This window comes from Oreochromis niloticus, unplaced genomic scaffold (genome assembly GCF_001858045.2).
Source record: "Oreochromis niloticus isolate F11D_XX unplaced genomic scaffold, O_niloticus_UMD_NMBU tig00003668_pilon, whole genome shotgun sequence".
In the NCBI taxonomy this organism is placed as follows: domain Eukaryota; kingdom Metazoa; phylum Chordata; class Actinopteri; order Cichliformes; family Cichlidae; genus Oreochromis; species Oreochromis niloticus.
In genome coordinates this window covers 6,537-25,581 of record NW_020327922.1, presented here as the reverse complement: position 1 = coordinate 25,581, position 19,045 = coordinate 6,537, and the positions used below count along the sequence as shown (strand labels likewise).

Genomic DNA, 19,045 nt, shown 5'->3' with positions numbered 1-19,045 from the left:
TCTCAAAGTAGCCACTCATCTCACTGAGCCAAACTCATTCTGAAAAAATAATAGGTGGAGAGACTGACAATTTTGCTGAAATGAGCAGAAGCTGCTGAGAATTGTGCTGATAAGAGGTGAAAAGGCTGAAAATTTTGCTGAAAAGAGGTAAAGAAGCAAAAAGTTGCGCTGAAAAGAGATGAATCAGCAGAATTTCTGCTCAAAAGTGTTTTTTTCTGAAAAAAGCTGAGATTTGTGCTGATAAGAAGTGAAAAGGCTGAGAATTTTGCAGAAGAAGTGAATAAGCAGAATTTGGGCTGAAAAGAGGTGAAAATTCTGAATATTCTGCTGAAAAGAGTTGAATGAGCAGAATTTCTGCTGAAAAGAGTTCTGCAGAACTCTTTTCAGAATTCTGCTGAAAAGAGGTTTTTGCTGAAAACAGCAGAAAACTGCTGGGATTTGTGCTGAAAAGTGGTGAGAAAACTGAAAATTTTGCTGAAAAGGGGTGAAAAAGCTGAAATTGAGTTAAAAAAGTTTAAGTGTTAACTGAAAGAAATGTTGCCATAAGCGGGATTTGAACCCGGGCCTCCCAGTCTGAGAACGGATGCTCATCTCACTGAGCTAAAACACAGGTAATCCCGGCAAAGAAAATCAGTGACACCACTGATAATATTGCAGAAATGGGCAAAAAATATTGCAAAAAAAATTCAATATCTCAAAAAGTATAGAAGTTATGAGCACCAAAAGTCATAGCAATAATTAGCAGAAAGAGCAGAATTTTTTAAATTTGAACTGAGAAAATCGGCTGAAAACTATGGAAGCCCGTTTCCGCCACTAAAAAAAAAAAAAAACGATACTTAACTCGAAATTTCGACTTTTTTTTCTCGAAATTTCGACTTATTTTCTCGAAATTTCGACTTAGTTTCTCAAAATTTCGAGTTAGTAACTCGAAATTTCGACTTAGTAACTCGAAATTATGAGAAAAATAACTCGAAATTTCGAGAAAATAACTCGAAATTTCGAGTTAGCTCTGCCAATCAGTAATCTACGTGAATGACGTCATTTCCTTGTTACCCGGAAGGATATGGCACAAAGGCGCGCGCACTCAAAACTGGATCCTCTCGTGAGCTACAGTGAGCTACAAATGGCGCCAGGTTCTTCAGCTTTGAATGCCTTCCTACAAATGATAACTGGATAAAAGGTATACAAAAACGCTGTGACAGCGATTGTTACATACAAAGTTGAATAGAATGCAACGTGAGGGTTAACCAAAGGTACCTATAAGGTTTCTGGTGGTGGTCAGAGGGCCCGGTGGCGCCAGTGTCCGGCAGCCTCGCCTCTGTCAGTGCGCCCCAGGGTGGCTGTGGCTACAATGTAGCTTGCCATCACCAGTGTGTAAATGTGCGAGTCAGTGGGTGGATGACTGGATGTGTAAAGCGCTTTGGGGTCCTTAGGGACTAGAAAAGCGCTATATAAATACAGCCCATTTTACCATTTATTTACCATTTCTGTTACACGCTAATGACAGCTGTTACGTTTGATGAAACAGACGTTTTGCTGAAAGCATGCGTAATAAGTGTACAGCACTGTATAAAACAAAATCACAAATCACCCAAAACAGGGAATATGACTGAAAACTATATAAATAAGGAACAAAACCAATAAAAATGTAACCAGAAAACTGAGAAAATGTGGGATTGACTGTATTGTGATGCAGATTGTAGTTACAGTGCAAATGGACACTTAAAAATGCAATTCCCACTTCTCCACCATAGTCAGATCCCATAATGTAGGCACAGATACTTTGATGATAATATTGTGGCTTTATAATAGATAATTTTAATTTACATCCTTCCTTACAGCATGGGAGAGGTGATTGAATTCTTGAAACAAAGAGAAGTCTCTGAGGAAATTATACAGACCTTGGAGAATGAGAAGGTAATTAATTCCAACAAGATACTGGTTGAAATGCAACTTTTCCTTATTGTTCTTAAGTTAAAAATATGATTGTATTTTCAAGGCTGGTTGTTTTAATAAATTAAATTATTTTTCCATCTTTAGATTGATGCCAGTGTCATAAGTCTAATGACAGATGAGGAGCTGAAGACTTATTTGCCATCATATGGTGATCGTCTAGCAGTATTTGGATTTTGCAGACGGAGGGGCAGCAGCCGCAAGTCAGTGCTTTTTGAACGGCTGAAATCCAAACTGTCCAAAAGAAAATTATCTGAAGAGGATGGCAGTAGTACACGGCAAGAAGAACATTCCCAAACAACCCATAAAAGAAATGCTCTGAAGAGAAATAGAAAAATAGAAATAGGATGGATGCATTATGATGAAGACACTGAGGTTTTCAAGCAGGTTAGAGCTAGACGAGGAGGAGGAACAAGAAAAATAGACATTTGCAAGGATGCCAAGAAAAGGGACATATTACAGGTTGCAACAGGCCTGTTCTTTCCAGATGGAGGAAACATTCAGGGGCCCTTAACAGATTTTGACTGTGATCTAAAGGATTATCAAGAGATGATAGTCGATGATGCATTGACAGTAGGAGAACTTTATCATGTCACAAAACTAAATATCCTCAGGTTCTACCTCACCACAAAGAAAAAACAAAATGACAGCCTTCAGAGTTCCAGCCCAGGTTTGCATCCATCTTCAGAAATTGAAGAGAGTCCTCAAAACCAAACCTCTTCTTTTACTGTCACTACAGTCCAAACATCTGCTCCATTTGAAACAATCAGCCATGATGTGACATACATTGAAGACACTCCAAACGATAACCTTCCACAATCTTCCACGCAGTCTCTAAGTGCTAACACTTCTCACAGCAGTGACATTATTTTTGTTGGCCCCTTTTCTGACAGTGAGCCAATAAATTTGGATGACACCCTGATTTTTTCTCCACACCCTGGTCCATCCAGTGAGAGAGTGAGGAGAGTAGTGGTGGTCCACAGAGGGCAGGTAATGTCAGAGCTCATTTCACATTTTAGTGATAAGGACCTTGAAGATGTCGACATCAAAATCCAGTTCGTACTGCCTGATGGAACACCTGAAATGGCCCATGACGATGGGGGAGTTGTGAGAGATTGTCTTTCAGAATTCTGGAAAGAATTCTATGACCAGTGCACCACTGGAAATGTTTGCAAGGTGCCCTTCTTAAGGCATGATTTTGGGCAACAGGAGTGGGAGAGTGTGGGCAGAATCATTGCATTTGGATGGGTTAGAGAGAAATATTTGCCTGTGAAAATTGCACCTGCCATTCTAGAACAAGCTGCCTTTGGATATGTAAAGAGTGATATTGTGGAGGATTTCCTTAAGTTCATGCCTGAATCTGAGCGTACAGTGTTAGAGGCGTGGCGATCAGACTTTAGCATCGTGGACCAAGAAGAACTTATAGACATACTTGATAACCACAGCTGCAGAAAGATACCAACAGCCTACAATGCCACTGAAGTCCTATTGGAGCTTGCACACAAAACACTTGTCCAAGAGCCTGCCTATGTTATTGAACAGTGGGCAAGAACACTCAGCACTGCATGGGAAAGCATTTGTGATCTATCGTCACTTTTTGAAACTCTCCAACCAAATGTGAGAAAAGTTCTCAAGTGTCTCACTTTCCCTGAAACAATGACGGCTCACCAGAAGCTGATTCAGAAATATCTAACTACATATGTGAAGAATGCTGAGAAGGAACATTTGTGTTTGTTCCTCAGGTTTTGCACAGGTTCAGATTTACATCTTGGAAAGAACATCATCATTGGGTTTAACGAACTTAAAGGTTTCCAGAGACGACCTGTGGCACACACATGTGGATGTGTACTGGAGCTGTCGATAAATTATGACAGCTATCCTGACTTCAGATCGGAGATGAACAGTGTGTTGGAATCAAATGTGTGGGTCATGGACATTATCTAAAGGTTTGATTCACAGACAATGGCTTAAAAGCCATTGTTGTTTTACAACAAATTATATTTGAGTTGTGAACTAAAACTAAAGTGTTCCCAAGTGAATGTCACATCAAAGGTTTCAGGTGTTTAAAAACTGAGTTCTAAGAAAAAGTCTTTGGTGAAATACCACTGTAATGTAATTTGAGGTACTTCTTTGTCTTTGCGTTTTCGTATTACAACTGAGGCAATATTTTTCTAAACACTTGTGAAATGCATTTCTGCAGAGGTCTCAAAGTGGAAGTCTGGAGACCATTTATAAGAACTCCCATTTCCTCAGTCAGCATGTGTGCATGTGAACAATCAAAGCAGTTTTCCCACCTTTTATTCAATTTTCTATTATTTGAATCCAAAATCAACTTAAAAAATGCATTAGGTTAATTTTAATTTGTCAAATTTTATTAATGTAATGTCACAAGATGACATGTATTCTAGTGGCTCACCAGAAAATTTGAGATTGAGACCCCTGCAATATGTAGTATGTAGTACATGTAGGAGATATATTCAATATCTCCTACATGTTTTATTATTGTGCACACATTTTACAGTTTACAAGTCAGGTTTTATTATATCATTGTATTTTAATACAGTTATGTTCGTACAGTTCTGTTTAGCCATCTGGGTTATGTTGACTTTTGCTAAATTGAATGGCCATAAGGAACACCTATATGCTTTTATTTGGGATTTCTGTGAAATCAGCAATTGCTGAGCTGAAGGTTGACTTTTGGTTGGCTTTTCCTGATTTTTGTGATGGAAAAAAACCCTTGTTTATCATAGCCCCCTTTTTTTAAACTGCATAGCAGATGGGGTAGTTATTTAAAAGATATTTTCCTATATTTGTTTTCATCTTCGAGCCTAATGTATTTGCTTCATAGTGGTTTTAGACCACACTGTTCTTATTCTTTAAGTAATTGTAGGATATTGTTATCAGATCTTGCCATATTATCCTCAATCTCTTCTTATTGTCCCATTCTGTTTTTAGAAAGTTTGTATTTTTAATACTAATTGAAGTTTTGCACAAAATATTGCATATTTTTGTTATGTGTATTGTCTTACTTTTTCCAAGTCTTGTGCTTGCAATTTGATTTTTATAAGAGTACTTTAAGGTTTTTTGTGTAACTGTAAATACAGTACATATATTATTTGCTTTAAGATAAGATGATGGCAAAAGATCTGTGTTTTATAATAAAGTGTTCAATGAGTCAAATTACATCTTTCATTTTGGTAAATTCTGGGTTTTTATTATTCTGAGGCACAATCTGAAAAAAAAAAACATAGGTCCATAAATGTCCATATGCTAAAAAATATATAATTATACTGCCCATAATCAGGAAAACAGTCAGTATATATACAAAAGTCTCAGCAGTAAAAAAAAAAAAAATGACAATGAAAAAAAAATTACTGCTACATAACCAGATATTTCAAAATATCAATAATTACTAAAATAAAAAGAAAGATAAAAAAGCATATTTACAAAAAGTTGAAATCATAATTCCAAGGTGACATTCGTTGCATATCCTTTATGACGTCCTCCAAATAGCAGGTTTAACAGACATTGTGTACATGTGTTTTAATAATAAGGTTTTTAACGCAAAAAAATGGTTTGTTAATTGAAATAAACCATCCAAAAAAATAAATTAAAAAAAACCCTCCAAAAATTAAATACAATTTTTATAGCCTTTTTCACTTGGCCCTGTTTGTGAAATACATTTTCAGGCCCTCAAAACCCATGTATGTGTGCCCCCAAAACGACAACCATCCATGAATTAATAACTCATAAAAGGTTAGAGTTTAAATATCAAAATACAGCATTAAAAAAGTGTCTTTTGGGGTAATATTTGTTGCAGACAGCAAATGTAGCAAAATTAAAACCAAACAAAAGGGGGGGTGTGCCCTAAATATCCCTAGATGTCCCTGAAGGACAAGGGTCAAAGAATGTGTTTTTGCCACCTCAATCAAATGCATAATGATGTCTAACCTTTAAGGCAAAAGCTCCAACTCAGTAAGCATCAACTGCCTTAGCTTTACATACAGATCCACTGTATGAAACACATCATCTGAGAAGTCCAGGTTATGTTCTGACATGAGTTCTACACAGAGATGAAAAACATCCTCTTCACATGGAAAGTCTTTGAACACGCATTCTTCAAGGCAGGCTTCAACTTTGTCCATATTGATATGTTTGAGACAGTCCCTCGCGCCATAAATGTCTGGGAGGGCATACATAAAAGATGGTCGGCCGTAAGGACTTCGGGAGTTGTGGACTGGGCGCATTCTGTGGTCATTCCAGGCCAAAGCAACTTCATTTAATTCTTCCTAGATGAAAACAAATGCACAAAAGAAACATTTTCAGGCATACAATATGAAAATGTTAATGTACAATAGCACAACTAACTTCTACATTGATTTTCTTAGCATACACACCATTAATGTAGCTTTGGTACACACACACACACACACTTTTCACGTGTACTTTTATATATCTGATGTTTCTATAATATGCAAAGGCCGTGTGAGTTGTTACAAATTAAACAGTTACAATACATGTCGTTTACACAATCACCTATGTAAACTCACCTGTATAATGTGAAGAAAACAGAACTGGACCAATGATTTGTCCAAGAAAGAGTCTGAGAAGTGGCCATCCTCTCTTAGTTTGTCAAATAGTTCAATCCAATACTGGATACACTGGCTTCGTAAGATTAGCCACCATCTTTCAATGCGTTGATTTCCTGTACTTGCTCCAAATATGACGTGCTCTCTTTCTGGTTCATTGTCTGTAAAGTGCAAAAATCGTTGCATGTGAGCCACATGGACGTTTTCTGTTCCTAGATCTAATCTCACTCGATCAGGGCAACCACCTTGTTGAATCACGGCATCCATGAAGTAGCCAGCAATTACTCTCGGGTCATTATTTGTCTTGTAAGCGTCTAGCCATATTACACTCCTTGAAAAGCCGTCAATGCATCCACTGATTGCAATCCCAAATGGCTTCAGCTTATCGTAGCCGTCGATATGCCACACATAGTTGGGGCCTCTGCTATGATACACTCGCCTCCGCAGTCGTCTACGTGACCTCAAATCCACACCTTCTCCATCGAATAAACGGAGCAGAAGACGAACGGTTTCTCTGTCAGCAACAATGCCATTCATCCAACACTTCTGGTGCATCCAACGATACCCATGACACTGTCCTGAGGTTGCCAGTTGTGCTTGTATAAAAACTGCCACCTCTCCCACCTCTGTTTTGTTCTTTCTGCGCCAAAGTCGGTTGTTGTGTAAAATCCTTTCAAGTGTACGAAGGCTGATAGTAATGCCATGTGATTCAGCTAATAACGCAAGAATCTCCTCATTTGTGAAGCCACGGTTAAAATACTCAGCAATGTGTGAATTCATGATCCGTATCTGTAATACTGTTAGCATATCTGTAGCATTTGTAGCTGAGGGATTCAGCTTCCGGGTAACACGGAAATGACGTCATTCACGTAGATTACTGATTGGCAGAGCTAACTCGGAATTTTGAGTTATTATCTCAAAATTTCGAGTTATTTTTCTCATAATTTCGAGTTACTAAATCGAAAATTCGAGTTGCTAAGTCGAAATTTCGAGTTACTAACTCGAAATTTTGAGAAACTAAGTCGAAATTTCGAGAAAGATAACTCGAAATTTCGAGTTAAGTATCGTTTTATTTTTTTTCTTAGTGGCGGGAACGGGCTTCCATAGAAAACTGAGGGAGTAGTTAGACGACAAAAAACGTACGGAAGCAACCAGAATAAAGTATAATAAAGAATAAAGAGAAACAGGAACTCAATAGTGTGGATGCCCTTTGGGGCATTTCCTGCGAAAATGCAGTGTGGATGCTGTAAAGCTGAAGCTGTCAGCTGAAACTAGCTGAAAAAGCTGAAAAGTTGCAGAAGTTGTAAAACCTTTGCAAAAAATTGTAATAACTTTGCAGAAGCATAAGAACTTAGCAAAAATGTAATTACTTAGCAGAACTGCAATAACGTAAAGAAAACATAATACTTGGCAGAAATACAATAACATAGCAGAACTTAGCAGCAGAAATTAGAATAAATATTGTAACTTAGCAGAAACAAGATAACTTTTCAGAAATACAGGATTTTAGCAAACATGGTACAAGATTACATAGATACTTTATTTAAACAAAAATACCTAAACATTGCACAAATACTGTGATTTAGGACAAATACTACAACATAGCAGAAATGCTGTAATTCAGCAAATATACTATGCTATGGCACAAATAGAAAGAATATGCTCAAATACTATGATTTTGCTCAAATAATATGATTAAGCAATAATACTAAGATTTAGCAGAAATACTGTATTTAGCACAAATACCGAAAAGTAGCAGAAATACTGTAATTTAGCATAATAGTAATAACTTGCACAATTACAAATATGGACATGGTAAATGGCCTGTATTTATATAGCGCTTTTACGGTCCCTAAGGACCCCAAAGCTCTTTACATATCCAGTCATTCACCCATTCACACACTGGTGATGGCAAGCTACGTTGTAGCCACAGCCACCCTGGGGCGCACTGACAGAGGCGAGGCTGCTGGACACTGGCGCCACCGGGCCCTCTGACCACCACCAGTAGGCAACGAGTGAAGTGTCTTGCCCAAGGACACAACGACCGAGACTGTCCGAGCCGGGCCTCGAACCGGTAACCTTCCGATTACAAGGCGAACTCCCAACTTTTGAGCCACGATCGCCCCCATATATGGAAACACACATGCACAGAGACACACACAGGATCCAATTCAATCAACCAGTGTAAATATATTGATTTTAAATCACACAATAAGAAACACCCATAAAAAGGCTCTCTCTCTCTCTCTCTCTGTCATACACACACACACACACACACACACAGACACACACACGCAGCAGCAGCAGAAGCAAGTGAACAAACAGGGGCTGTACATACAGTGTTTCCTGTATGTTTCTAGGTGGGTCAAAAAGCCTGGAGCTGCTTAATTTGAATCCACCAATCAGAAAGGCTATGTACTTTTTCCCGCCAAAACAGGTGCACCTGTTTTTACACACGCAGCACAGAGACAGGATTTGTGCAGTCTATTTTTCATAGTGAGGACTCCTCTCAAACAAATGGCTATAATTTCCTTACCAGCTGCGCCACTGGGAACGACAGTGAGCTCTTGGGAAACAGGGTGATGAGCAGTCAGAATTAGATCGCGGTGAGAGGCAAAGAGCGCCGTTTTTTGGAGTTACAAAACGTCGTGTAACTCAAAAACTAGGTGGACTAGAAGCATAATTCTTGTACTGGGTGAATCAGCGGACTTTGGTGTACTTTGACTGCGATTTTCATTGCTCTTTGTACATCCGTCGCTGAGATATGACGAGAGAAGAAACGGCAGACCTCAGATATGATTGGCTGGCTGGGAAGCCGTGCAGGCCCTGATATGTAAATTTGAATGTCTCAGTCCTCACAGAGGACCTGGCAAAAATATATAGAAATAGTATGATTAAGCATAAATACTACATTTAGCAGAAATGCTGTATTAAGCGGCACGGTGGTTAGCACTGTTGCCGCACAGCAAGAAGGTCCTGAGTTCAATTCCACCATCAGGCCGGGGTCTTTCTGTGTGGAGTTTGCATGTTCTCCCCGTGTTTGCGTGGGTTCCCTCCAGGTACTCCGGCTTCCTCCCACCGTCCAAAGACATGCAGCTTGTGGGGATAGGTTAATTGGATAATCCAAATTGTCACTAGGTGTGAATGTGAGTGTGAATGGTTGTCTGTCCTTGTGTGTTGGCCCTGCGACAGACTGGCGACCTGTACCCCGCCTCTCGCCCTATGATAGCTGGGATAGGCTCCAGCGCCCCCGCGACCCTGAAAAGGATAAGCAGAAGCGAATGGATGGATGGACTGTATAAAGCACAAATCCTATAAAAAGCAAAAATACTGTACTATGATTTGGTAGAAAAACTATAATTAATCAGAAATACTATATTTGGCAGAAATACTGTAATCAGCACATATACTGTAACATGACAGAAATTCCTCCACTTAGTAGTAATACTATAACATAACACAAATGTTATGATGAGTTGAGCGGCTGGTACTCTGGTGCAGTCAGCACAATCTGGAGTTGAACACTCTTAAAACTGTAGAGATGACAGTGGACTTCAGGAGACATCCCTCAACTCTGCCCCCCCTCATCATATCAGACAGCCCTGTGTCGACTGTGGAGATCTTCAAGTTGCTGGGTACCACCATCTCCCAGGACCTGAAGTGGGAGACCAACATCAACTCCATCCTCAAAAAGACCCAGCAGAGGATGTACTTCCTGAGACAACTGGGGAAGTACAGTCTTCCACAGGAGCTGCTGATCCAGTTCTACACTGCAGTCATTGAGTCTGTCCTGTGCTCCTCCATCACAGTCTGGTATGGTGCAGCCACTAAACAGGACAGGTGCAGACTGCAGCGGACTGTACGGGCAGCAGAAAGGATCATCGGCGCCCCCCTGCCCTCCATCCAGGATCTGTACCTCTCAAGAACCAGGAAACGGGCAGGGAAAATCATCACAGACCCCTCACACCCTGGACACAGACTTTTTGATCTGCTGCCCTCTGGCAGACGGTACAGAAGCCTGCAGACCAGGACCACCCGACACAGGAACAGTTTCTTTCCCCTCACCATCTCCCTTCTAAACAGTTGAACTGTCACACTCCTCCCACTGCCAGACTGCAACTGCACCTTATGTACATTCTGTAGTATTCATTCCACCTCATTTCATTTCTGTATTTTATGTATATACGTTTAGATTAGTTTTTTATAGTTGGTTTACACAGCTTTGTGTATGTATGTGTATGCATGTGTAATGTATATATAGATACGTGTGTGTGTGGGTGCGTGTGTGTGTGTGTGTGTGTGAGATTTACATTGCTGTGCTCGAGAGCCACCATCTACCGGAACCAAATTCCTTGTATTTGTCTGCACATATACTTGGCCAATAAACACAATTCTGATGATTTGGCACAAAAACCATGATTTGGCAAAAATACTATGATTTAGCAGACATACTATGATTGAGCAGAAGTACTAAGATGTAGTAAAAGTACTTTGATTTAAGAGAAATCCAATTAGGGAGGAGTAATACTTTAAAATGGGAGAAATATTGATACACACACACATTCACAGAGCCTAAAGGGAAGAGTATTTGTGCCATGGAGTGTTAAGAAGAATCTGAAGTCCATATTAGAAAAGCTGGTTAAAAGTTTTCAGAATTGTAATAAATGATGAATATGAATTAGTGGTCTGTGATAGTGTATTAATTTGTAGGGCAAAAAACAGGTTGTCCAAGGTGGAGTTGAACCCACGACCTTCGGGTTGCAAACCTGTGTCATTACCAGCTGCGCCACTGGGAAAGACAGTGTGCGCTTGGGAAACAGGGTGATGAGCAGTCAGAATTAGATCGCGGTGAAAGGCAAAGAGCGCCGTTTTTTGGAGTTACAAAACGTCATGTAACTCCAAAACTAGGTGGACTAGAAGCATAATTCTTGTACTGGGTGAATCAGCGGACTTTGGTGTACTTTGACTGCGATTTTCATTACTCTTTGTACATCCGTCGCTGAGATATGACGAGAGAAGAAACTGCAGACCTCAGATATGATTGGCTGGCTGGGAAGCTGGCAGAAATATATAGTAATAGTGTGATTAAGCATAAATACTACATTTAGCAGAAATACTGTATTAAGCACAAATCCTATAAAAAGCAGAAATACTATATTAAGCAATATAAATATCCTATAAAAATGGTATAAAAAGCAAAAATACTGTAATATGATTTGGTAGAAAAACTATAATTAATCAGAAATACTATACTGGGCAGAAATACTATATTTAGCACAAATCTTATAAAATAGCAGAAATAGTATGATTCAGCACAATAGTAATAACTTAAACAGAAAAATTGGAAAAGCAAAATGGACAGCTGAAAAAATGCTGAACATGCTAAGGGTCCTTCAAATGTACTTGTTAAATGAAAAAAAAACTCAGCAAAAAAAGTGTAACAGTCACACAATCACAAATATGGAAACATATGGAAACACACATGCACAGAGAGACACACAGGATCAAATTCAGTCAGCCAGTCTAAATATATTGAATTTAAATCATACAATAAGATGCTCCCATAAAAACTCTGTCTCGCCCTCTCTTTCTCTCTCTCTGTCACACACACACACACACACACACACACATACATAGGGAGAGACAAGCAAGTTTCTAGGTCAGTCAAGCAGCCTGGGAGCTGCTAAATTTGAATCCACCAATCAGAGAGGCTGTGTACTTTTTCCCGCCAAAACAGGTGCAGCCGTTTTTACACACTCAGCACAGAGAGAGACAGGATTTCTGCAGTGTATTTCTCATAGTGAGGATTCCTCTCAAACAAATGGCCATAATTTCCTAACCGTAGGGGCTAGAACGGTCATTCTTACACCGTTTTGTTCAGAAGAGATGGGGGAATCTTAAAGTGTTGACAATTTATCATTAAAATATGAATTATTAAAGATATTTGACTTCTAATGCACCATAACTGAGTAGAGCAAAGCAAAAACTGCCTTGACTTGCCCTCAAACAACGCTTTGTAACTCTAAATCTATTTGGAGTATCAATATCATTCTTTCACCGTAAGAGACAGCAGGCTTTGGTGAACAATCATGGAAATTTTCAGGTCTCTGTGGAAATCCATTAAAAAGATATGACAAGAGAAAAAAGTGGTTCATTTCCAGAGTTTGAAATCTGAAGAAATCTGAGCGAAGGACGAATTTCCTACCCTCAAACAAGTCTAACTCATTTCAGAACGGTAATAGGTGAGAAAATAATTCTTGAATTGTGAGCGTCAGGAGTGTCTGAAGATATACTGGGACAAGCCTTATGTCTTAACTTTGCTTCGTTAAGGAGATATGACGATTTGAATATGCCTCTCATTACAGAAATCAAGCGGTGATTTTGAACAAGCTCTCCATTGACTTTCTATGGAGAGTTTTGCGACTTTGTGTTGGTCTGAGGAGATTTGCCAAAATTCTATAAATCTCACAACAATGATGGTGACATTTTCTGAAAGCCAGCAAAAATGCCTACGTTTTGATGTATAATTTGTGTGGGTTGAGTGAAAATTGAGTGAGTAGCAAGAAGTTGTTCGGACATGAAGAGAAAATTGCCAAAAGGTACAGTGGCTCACTTAGAACCAACTGCATAGCAACCATAACAACGCATGTATTTTGTGAAAAATCACAAAGATGAAACTCAAAACTTAAAGAGGGATAAGATGAAAACGGTAACAGATATGAAAAAGCTGAATCATTCATGAATAGCCCAATAATTTGTGAACATTTTAAAGTTTGAATGGTTGTTCTACGTGAAAGTAGGAAAAAGTAGTTAAGTTTCAAAAACAAGCAAGTTTTAGCAGAATTGCGGAAGTTTTCCATTCATTTCAATGGGACAAATTAAAGGAAAAAAGCTTAATATTTTAAAAAGTATAATAGCATAAAATACCAAAAGTCATAGCCATCATTAGCAGAAATAGCAGAATAGTTTAAAATTTGAACGGTGAAAATCGGCTGAAAATTGTGAAAGTAGTTAAGTGCCAAAAAAAGTGAAAAAGTGGCAACTAGAATAACTAGAAAAATTTGCATTTCCTGCGAAAATGCTGTGTGGATGCCTTTACGCTGAAGCTGTCTGCTGAAAAGATGAAAAAGATGAAAAGTTGCATGGTGGTGAGAAAAAAAAATTGCGCTGAGCAGGATTCGAACCTGGCCCTCCTGGACTCAAGGCAGCTACTCATCTCACTGATCCAAACTCATTCTCACAAAGAAGAGGTGGAGAGACGGACAATTCTGCTGAAATTAGCAGAAGCTGCTGAGAATTGTGCTGATAAGAGGTGAAAAGGCTGAAAATTTTGCAGAAAATAGGTGAATCAGCAGAATTTCTGCTGAAAATAGGTAAAGAAGCAGAAAGTTGTGCTGAAAAGAGGTGAATCAGCAGAATTTCTGCTCAAAACTGTTTTTTCTGAAAACAGCTGAGATTTGTGCTAATAAGAGGTGACGAAAAGGCTGAAAATTTTGCAGAAGAGGTGAATAAGCAGAATTTGGGCTGAAAAGAAGTGCAAATTCTGCTGAAAAGAGTTCAATCAGCAGAATTTCTGCTGAAAAGAGTTCTGCAGAACTCTTTTCAGAATTCTGCTCAAAAGATGTTTTTGCTGAAAATAGCTGAACAAGCTGGGATTTGTGCTGAAAAGTGGTGAAAAAACTGAAAATTTTGCTGAAAAGGGGTGAAGAAGCTAAAGTATACCAAATCAAAGTATTTGTGCCAAAACATAGTGTTTCTGCCATATTGTGGTATTTGTGCCACAAAAGTTACTACATTACAACATGAATACGGATTAAAGATGAAAGAAACTGGCAACAAATTCCTCCACTACAAACCAGTCTGATACTACTTCTTTGGAGTGTTCACGTTTACTAAGGCACTACCCAAAAGGTGCCACAAGAGGGCACTCCAACACAAGAGATGAGGTGAATGAGCAGAATTTCTGCTGAAAAGAGGCAGAAGGTTCTGTATGTAGAAAAAGAAACACTGTTGAACTATGTGTGAAATAAATGAAAAATGAAATGAAAGAACAACCTGGTTCTGCTCAAATTCACCAATCAGAGGTACTGCCTCAGTCTGCTTCTTCAGGCTGTGTACTTGTTTCTGCCATGGAGTGTTAACAAGAATCTGAGGTCCATATTAGAAAAGCTGCTAAAATCATAAAACTTTGCAGAATTGTAATAAATTAGCAATGTAAATTACAGGTCTGTGATAGTGTATAAATTTGTAGTGAAAAAAAAAAAACGTGGACCAAGGTGGGATTGAACCCACGACCTTTGAGCTGCAGAGCCGTGTCATTACTGATTGCGCCACCTGGAAAGGGGGCGGCGGTCTGAAAGACAGATACTTGGGCAGTCAGAAAATAGATCGCGGTGAGAGGCGAAAAACGCCGTTTTTTGGAGTTACAAAACGTCGTGTAACTCAAAAACTAGGAGGGCTGCGATTTTCATTGCTCTTTCTACCTCCGTCGCGGAGATATGACGAGAGAAGAAACGGCTTCATTTCCAGAGTTTGAAGACTGAGAGAAGGACAGATTTCCACCCCTCAAACAAACGTAATTCATTGCTCAACGGTAAGATAATTGTAAAAACTGCTTCCACTGTGAGTGTCAGCAGTGTCTGAAGATATATTGGCACAAGCCTCATGTCCTAACTTTGCTTTGTTAAAGAGATATGGCGATTTGAAAATGCCTCCCGTTACACAATTTCAGCTCTGAATTTCAAAACCTCCCCATAGACTTTGAATGGGGAGTATTGAGACCTTGTGTCACTCCGAGGCAAATTGCGAAAAAACGGTAAATCTCACAATAAAGATAGTGACATTTTCTGAAAGCCAGCAAAAATACCTACGTTTTGATGTATAATTTGTGGGGGTTGAGTGGAAATTGAGCGAGTAGCAAGAAGTTGTTTAGACATGAAGAGAAAATTCAGAACGGACCAGCACTCACTCTGAGTTAATTGCATAGCAACCATAGCAACGCATGTATTTTCTGAAAAATCACAAAGCTGCAACTGAAAACTTAAAGAGAGATAAGATTAAAACGGTAGAAGATCTGAAAAAGCTGAATCAGACAGGAATAGCCCAATAATTTGAGAACATTTTAAAGTTTGAATGGAGTTTCTAGGTGAAAGTATGACAAAGTAGTTAAGTTTCAAAAACAAACAAGTTTTAGCAGAATTTCAGAAGATTTCCATTCATTTCAATGGGACAAATTAAAGGAAAAAAGTGTAATATTTTAAAAAGTATAACAGTAATAAACACCAAAAGTCATAGCCATCATTAGCAGAAAGAGCAGAACAGTTTAGAGTTTGAATGGAGAAAATCGGCTGAAAACTGAGGGAGTAGATCCACGGCGAAAAACGTACGGAAGCAACTAGAATAATAAAGAATAAAGAGAAACAGGAACTCAATAGTGTGGAAGCCCTTTAGGGCATCCACACAACTAGAAAAATTTGCATTTCCTGCGAAAATGCTGTGTGGATGCCTTAACGCTGAAGCTGTCTGCTAAAAAGCTGAAAAAGATGAAAAGTTGCAAAAAGTTGTATGGTGGTGAAGAAAAAACCATTGCCCTGAGCAGGATTCGAACCTGGCCCTCCTGGTCTCAAGGCAGCCACTGATCTCACTGAACTAAACTCACTCTGACAAAGAAGAGGTGGAGAGGCGGACAATTCTGCTGAAATGAGCAGAAGCTGCTGAGAATTGTGCTGATAAGAGGAGAAAAGGCTGAAAATTTTGCAGAAAAGAGGTGAATCAGCAGAAATTCTGCTCAAAAGAGTTTTTTCTGAAAACAGCTGAGATTTGTACTGATAATAGGGGAAAAGGCTGAAAATTTTGCAGAAGAGGTGAATAAGCAGAATTTCTGCTGAAAAGAGTTCTGCAGAACTTTTCAGAATTCTGCTGAAAAGATGTTTTTGCTGAAAATAGCTGAAAAAGCTGGGATTTGTGCTGAAAAGTGGTGAAAAAACTGAAAATTCTGCTGAAAACGGGTTAAAAAGCTGAAATTTGTGTTGAAAAGAGTATAAAAAGTTTAACTGTTAACTGAAAGAAATGTTGCCATAAGCGGGATTTGAACCCGGGCCTCCCAGTCTGAGAACGGACGCTCATCTCACTGAGCTAAAACACAGGTCAACCCAGCAAGGAAAATCAGTGAGGCCACTGATAATATGGCAGAAATGGGCAAAAAATATTGCAAAAAAAATTCAATATCTCAAAAAGTATAGAAGTTATGAGCACCAAAATTCATTGCCGGAAAGAGCAGAAAGAGCAGAATTTTTTAAGATTTGAACAGTGAAAATAGCACAAAAACTGAGGGAGTAGTTAAGTGCCAAAAAGTGTACGGAAGCAACTAGAAGAATAACTAGAAAAATTTGCATTTCCTGCGAAAATGCTGTGTGGATGCCTTAACGCTGAAGTTGCCTGCTGAAAAAGCTGAAAAAGTTGAAAACTTGCAAAAAGTTATATGGCGGTGAAGAAACTGAAAATTCTGCTGAAAACAGGTGAAGAAGCAGAAAATGTTTGCTGAAAAGTGGTGAAAAGCCAAAAACTTCTACTGAAAGGGGTAAAGACAGAGAAATTTTGGCAAAAAAAACCCAAACATTGCCCTAAGCAGGATTCGAACCTGGCCCTCCAGGTCCTAAGGCAGCAACTCATCTCACTGAGCCAAAGTCATTCTGACAAAGAAGAGGTGGAGAGACTGACAATTCTGCTTAAATGAGCAGAAGCTGCTGAGAATTGTGCTGATAAGAGGTGAAAAGCTGAAAATTTTGCAGAAAAGAGGTGAATCAGCAGAATTTCAGCTGAAAAGAGGTAAAGAAGCAAAAAGTTGCGCTGAAAAGAGATGAATCAGCAGAATTTCTGCTCAAAAGAGTTTTTTTCTGAAAAAAGCTGAGATTTGTGCTGATAATAGGGGAAAAGGCTGAAAATTTTGCAGAAGAGGTGAATAAGCAGAATTTGGGCTGAAAAGGGGTGAAAATTCTGCTGAAAAGAGTTCAATCAGCAGAATTTCTGCTGAAAAGAGTTCTGCAGAACTCTTTTCAGAATTCTGCTGAAAAGAGGTTTTTGCTGAAAACAGCTGAAAAAGCTGGGATTTGTGCTGAAAAGTGGTGAAAAAACTGAAAATTGTGCTGAAAAGGGGTGAAAAAGCTGAAATTTGTGTTGAAAAGAGTTGAAAAAAAGTTTAACTGTTAACTGAAAGAAATGTTGCCATAAGCGGGATTTGAACCCGGGCCTCCCAGTCTGAGAACGGCTGCTCATCTCACTGAGCTAAAACACAGGTCTTCCCGGTAAAGAAAATCAGTGAGGCCACTGATAATATGGCAGAAATGGGCAAAAAATATTGCAAAAAAAATTCAATATCTCAAAAAGTATAGAAGTTATGAGCACCAAAAGTCATAGCCGGCATTAGCAGAAAGAGCAGAATTTTTTAAAGTTTGAATGGCGAAAATCGGCTGAAAACTGAAGGAGTAGTTAAGTGCCAAAAAGTGTACGGAAGCAACTAGAATAATATAGTGGAACTAGAAAGCGAAAATTTCAGAAGAAATTTTATGTGTGCCTATGCCGCTGCTAATCTGTGTAGTTTGCCATTCTTACGGCTGCTTAGGGCAAAACTCAGAAGAGCAGCCATTCTCCACCATGAACTATGGTAAAAACAAACACCGCTCACACTTCACAGATGACAGCTTACAGTTTTGTGTAAAGATGAAGTTGCTTTGTACAGCCCCGATTTGCAGACGCTGTGCACAGAGGTTCATGAGCAGAAGTCCCCATTGTAGCACGGCAGACCCGACAATGTTTGCATGAACACGCTTTGAAGCATTACGTTATGGACCACTTTTCACACATGGTTGGTGTACCCACACAACCGGCTGTAGCTTTTCAACTTACACACACCCAAAAAACAGCCGAGAGAGCACAGACAACGCCCGAGAGGCGTGATTGCAGATGCCGCTCAGGTGGGTCCACCTCCCCTGCAGCGGCACTGCAGACCACGCCCCGCCACACACATCAAACACGTAAAATAAATATTTATGCACTTTCGCATTCACTTTTTGTCTTTTGTTATTTTTACACAGTGTTCTGAATGATGAGCAATGGTCTACAGCCAATCTTGTGTATTATTATACAAACTTTGGTTGTAAGATTCAGATAACTATTTAATAAAAGCTAAATATTTTATATGAGAGTAAGAAAGAAAAGTATATCTTTGTGTCCACCTTTCTCTGTTAATGCCCTACCTGGCCCCCTGGCAAAAGCTTTGCTAGATCCACCCCTGCACAGTTACCAGCTGTCAGCTACACAAAAAAAGGAGCTTGGTGTTTACAGGGAGTGCAGAATTATTAGGCAAATGAGTATTTTGTCCACATCATCCTCTTCATGCATGTTGTCTTACTCCAAGCTGTATAGGCTCGAAAGCCTACTACCAATTAAGCATATTAGGTGATGTGCATCTCTGTAATGAGAAGGGGTGTGGTCTAATGACATCA

At 39.2% G+C, this 19,045-nt stretch overlaps 2 protein-coding genes across 3 annotated transcripts; one reads left to right on the top strand and one right to left on the bottom strand.

The window, feature by feature from the left end:
- The first annotated feature begins 913 nt into the window (after positions 1 to 913).
- LOC109197829 (uncharacterized) lies at positions 914 to 6,076 on the top strand. Of its 2 annotated transcripts, none has more exons than XM_019353607.2 (2): positions 914 to 1,917; positions 2,041 to 6,076. In XM_019353607.2, the coding sequence occupies exons 1-2, from the start codon at positions 1,843 to 1,845 to the stop codon at positions 3,895 to 3,897; spliced, it is 1,932 nt and encodes a 643-aa protein (XP_019209152.1). In that variant the 5' UTR covers positions 914 to 1,842; the 3' UTR covers positions 3,898 to 6,076. The 2 variants fall into 2 exon arrangements, with proteins under 2 accessions (XP_019209152.1, XP_025760495.1); XM_025904710.1 differs by having other exon boundaries at positions 915 to 1,180.
- LOC109197828 (uncharacterized) lies at positions 5,869 to 7,470 on the bottom strand. Its single transcript, XM_019353606.2, has 2 exons — positions 6,504 to 7,470; positions 5,869 to 6,242 (listed from the first exon to the last, which is right to left on the bottom strand). The coding sequence occupies exons 1-2, from the start codon at positions 7,347 to 7,349 to the stop codon at positions 5,907 to 5,909; spliced, it is 1,182 nt and encodes a 393-aa protein (XP_019209151.1). The 5' UTR covers positions 7,350 to 7,470; the 3' UTR covers positions 5,869 to 5,906.
- Positions 7,471 to 19,045: the final 11,575 nt, after the last annotated feature.

Excerpts from the sequence above, each read along its gene's own strand:
- LOC109197829 (XM_019353607.2), top strand. The coding sequence starts at position 1,843 with ATGGGAGAGGTGATTGAATTCTTGAAACAAAGAGAAGTCTCTGAGGAA. Across the intron at positions 1,918-2,040 it reads AGACCTTGGAGAATGAGAAG|ATTGATGCCAGTGTCATAAG; the intron begins GTAATTAATTCC and ends TTCCATCTTTAG.
- LOC109197828 (XM_019353606.2), bottom strand. The coding sequence starts at position 7,349 with ATGCTAACAGTATTACAGATACGGATCATGAATTCACACATTGCTGAG. Across the intron at positions 6,243-6,503 it reads GTTTTCTTCACATTATACAG|GAAGAATTAAATGAAGTTGC; the intron begins GTGAGTTTACAT and ends GTTTTCATCTAG.